The sequence below is a fragment of the Apteryx rowi genome, unplaced genomic scaffold, assembly GCF_003343035.1.
Source record: "Apteryx rowi isolate R43461 unplaced genomic scaffold, aptRow1 scaffold_190, whole genome shotgun sequence".
NCBI lineage: Eukaryota > Metazoa > Chordata > Aves > Apterygiformes > Apterygidae > Apteryx > Apteryx rowi.
Window position 1 is genome coordinate 75482 of NW_020448197.1, and position 2589 is coordinate 78070.

Genomic DNA, 2589 nt, shown 5'->3' on the forward strand with positions numbered 1-2589 from the left:
CGTACCGTGGAGGAGCTGAGGCTGGACACGGAGGAGCTGGCCGTCAGCAGGCTGCTCGGCGGCGTGTGGCCGTTCTGCGGGGACGCCCGGTCCGGGGACGCCTGCCCGGGCTGCGGGGTCCCCGGCACCTGCAACCGCAAAGCAAAGGGACCTTGAGCCACAGGGGGGTCAAACCCCCTCCCAAAGCCCAGGGAGGCTCCCAGGGCACCCGGCTCCCCAGGGCACCCGGCTCCCCAGGGCACCCGGCTCCCAGCAAGCGCCCAGCACTTGGGCACGACCCAGCCGGAGAGGGGCATCCGTGCCGCTTCAGCCCCCCCCATCCTACCTCTCCGGCGTCGGGGGCGCTGGGCACGGAGTCGGGTTCTTCCTCCTCTTCCTCCGTGCTGGACGTGCTGAAGGGGTTACCGTCCGCTCGGTCGCCTGCAAGGGCGTGATGTCGGGGGGGTGTTTTTGGGCAGGACAGCATGGATATGGGGGGGGGGGGTCTCTTTTTCCCTGCCCCTCCCGCTATCCTCCCCCTCTGCAGCACCGAAGGGTGCTGGCTCCGGCCCGCAGCGGCCCCCCCCCCCCCCGGGCCCGGGGGGGGGGGGCCCCGCCCCCCGCGGCCCCCCCCCCCCCCCCCCAGCACGGTTACCTGGCTGGAGCGGGACGTCCTGCTCCCTCGACGGGGCGTCAGCCTGCTGCGGAGGCTGCGCCACCAGCGTCACCTCCCGCACCGGGGCCGCGGGGCAGACGTCGCAGGGCTGTTCGGCAAGACGCGTGGGAAACATGGGATGAAGGGGGGGGAGGGGGTCACAAACGCCCTGCTTGGCCCCAGCCCTGCAGCTGGACGCGATCTGTCCCCTCTGGGTCACCAGCAAGGGAGGTGGGGGGGTGATGGCAGGATGTGGCCCATCGCCTCCTGCCACAGCGTCGGGCTCTTTTTGCAAGGTGGCAGCAGCCTCCCGGGCTGCTGCCGTGGCTCCTTCCCCACTCCGGCACCGCAGGAGCCAGGCGCCCCCGGCTGCACCCCCAGGGTGCTCCCCTAAAGAGCGAGCCCATCACCGGGGTGTCGGGTACCAGCCCTGGCCCCACACACAATCTCCCACCCTAGGCACCCACCTGGGCCTGTGTGGCCTCCGGGGCCTCATCCTTCGAGGGGCTGCAAGAAGACAAGAAAATCAGATAATATCAGAGCGATATCAGTGGGCCAAATAAAAGATGCCGCCAGCCCGGCCCCTTCCCTGGGGTGGCATCCTGGCCCGGCGCCGGACACGCCGGGGCCCCGCCAGCCATCCTCACCTCTCCTCCGTCTCCACCGYGCTGTCCTCATCCTCCTTTTCCTCCGCCGAGGGCTCTCCGATCGCCTCCAGCTCCCCAGGGCCAGGGTCGGGCTCCTTCTCCCCTGCTCACGGGCACGGGGGGGGCTCAGCGGGCTGCGGCCCGGCCGTGCCCCCCGCACCATCCCCGTCCCCATCCCTGTCCCTCGCCTACCCCGGGGCCGCCTCCTGCGGCGGATGGAGGCGCGGACGAGGTCGGAGCCCAGGTGGTGGCGGTGGCGCTGGGCGCGAACGTCGCAGAACCAGTCGCCCGTGAGGCTCTTGAGCCGCGCCGGGTCCGAGACCGACTTGCGGAGCTTGCTGGTGGCGGCGAGGGCAGAGGTGGTGGCCACGGCGCGCCAGGGCGTCCCCGCACGTGGCGTCCCGGGTGGGGGGGACCCCAGGGCACCGTCCCCGTCCCCGCAAGCCAGCCCTTCCCAAAGCGCGTGCGGAAGAGCGGGCAGCCCCGGCGGTGCCGGCGGTGCCACCCCTTTCCCATGGGGTTCGCCGCGGGTCCCCCACCACCGATGTCCCCCCCCCCTCGCCCCCAGCAGGGTGCCAGCCCGGCCTCACCTGACGCGTCCCTCCTCGCGCCGGCGGAGCTGCGCGTCCCTGTGCAGCACCTCGGCGATGGCGCTCCACTCCTCCTCTGTCAGGAAGCTGAGGTCCAGCAGCGCCTCCACCTCCGGCTGCAGCGCCATGGCGGGATGCCCGCGGGGTCCCGCGGGCCGGGATGCTCGGGCCGGTCCTAGGAGCCTGCCGAGGCGCGGGGGGCTGCTGGGGCGGGGGGCAGCGCGGGGGCAGCGCTCAGCATGCCGGGCGCACGGCCCGGGTGCAGGTCAGTGGCGTTCCCGCCCGGAGAGGGACCACAGAGATGCCTCGGGGTGGGACGCGGGCGCCATCCTGACCCTCTGCAAGGAGACAAAGTGGGGGCTCAGCGCGGCGCCTGCTGCAATTCCCACTTCCAAAGCAGCTCCAGACCCCAGTGGGGCTCCGAGGGGGCAAACCGAGGGGTGGCAGAGGGGACCCGCTGCCACTGAGCMCTGCCGGCCGGGGGGGACAAGCAGTGGCCAGCGCTGCGGCACGGCCGCCAGCCGGCTCCGGAAAAGGCTGCCGCACCTGCGCGGGCCCTGGCGYAGGGGCCCCGGAACCGGCCCCGCGCCAAAGCCAGCCCTTCCCGCGGGGTGGGGGCCTTGCCAGGCGGGACGTGCCGGAAACCTGCGCAGAGCCCGTGTTTGCACAGGGTGTTTGTTCAGGGCTGGTCCTGGCCCTGCTAGCGCTGGCCCTGGCA

The 2589-nt window shown here is 73.0% G+C and overlaps 1 protein-coding gene across 1 annotated transcript in view; it reads right to left on the bottom strand.

Moving 5' to 3' along the window:
• SYTL1 (synaptotagmin like 1) overlaps positions 1-2131 on the bottom strand; it is a gene marked incomplete at its 5' end in the record, with an annotated part of 3928 nt that extends 1797 nt beyond the window's left edge. Inside the window, 7 exons of the mRNA XM_026062522.1 lie at positions 4-128; positions 326-420; positions 635-743; positions 1102-1141; positions 1282-1384; positions 1474-1619; positions 1872-2131. Of these exons, the coding sequence (XP_025918307.1) occupies positions 4-128; positions 326-420; positions 635-743; positions 1102-1141; positions 1282-1384; positions 1474-1619; positions 1872-2131 (878 nt within the window). The remainder of the gene's footprint in view (positions 1-3; positions 129-325; positions 421-634; positions 744-1101; positions 1142-1281; positions 1385-1473; positions 1620-1871) is intronic.
• Positions 2132-2589: the final 458 nt, after the last annotated feature.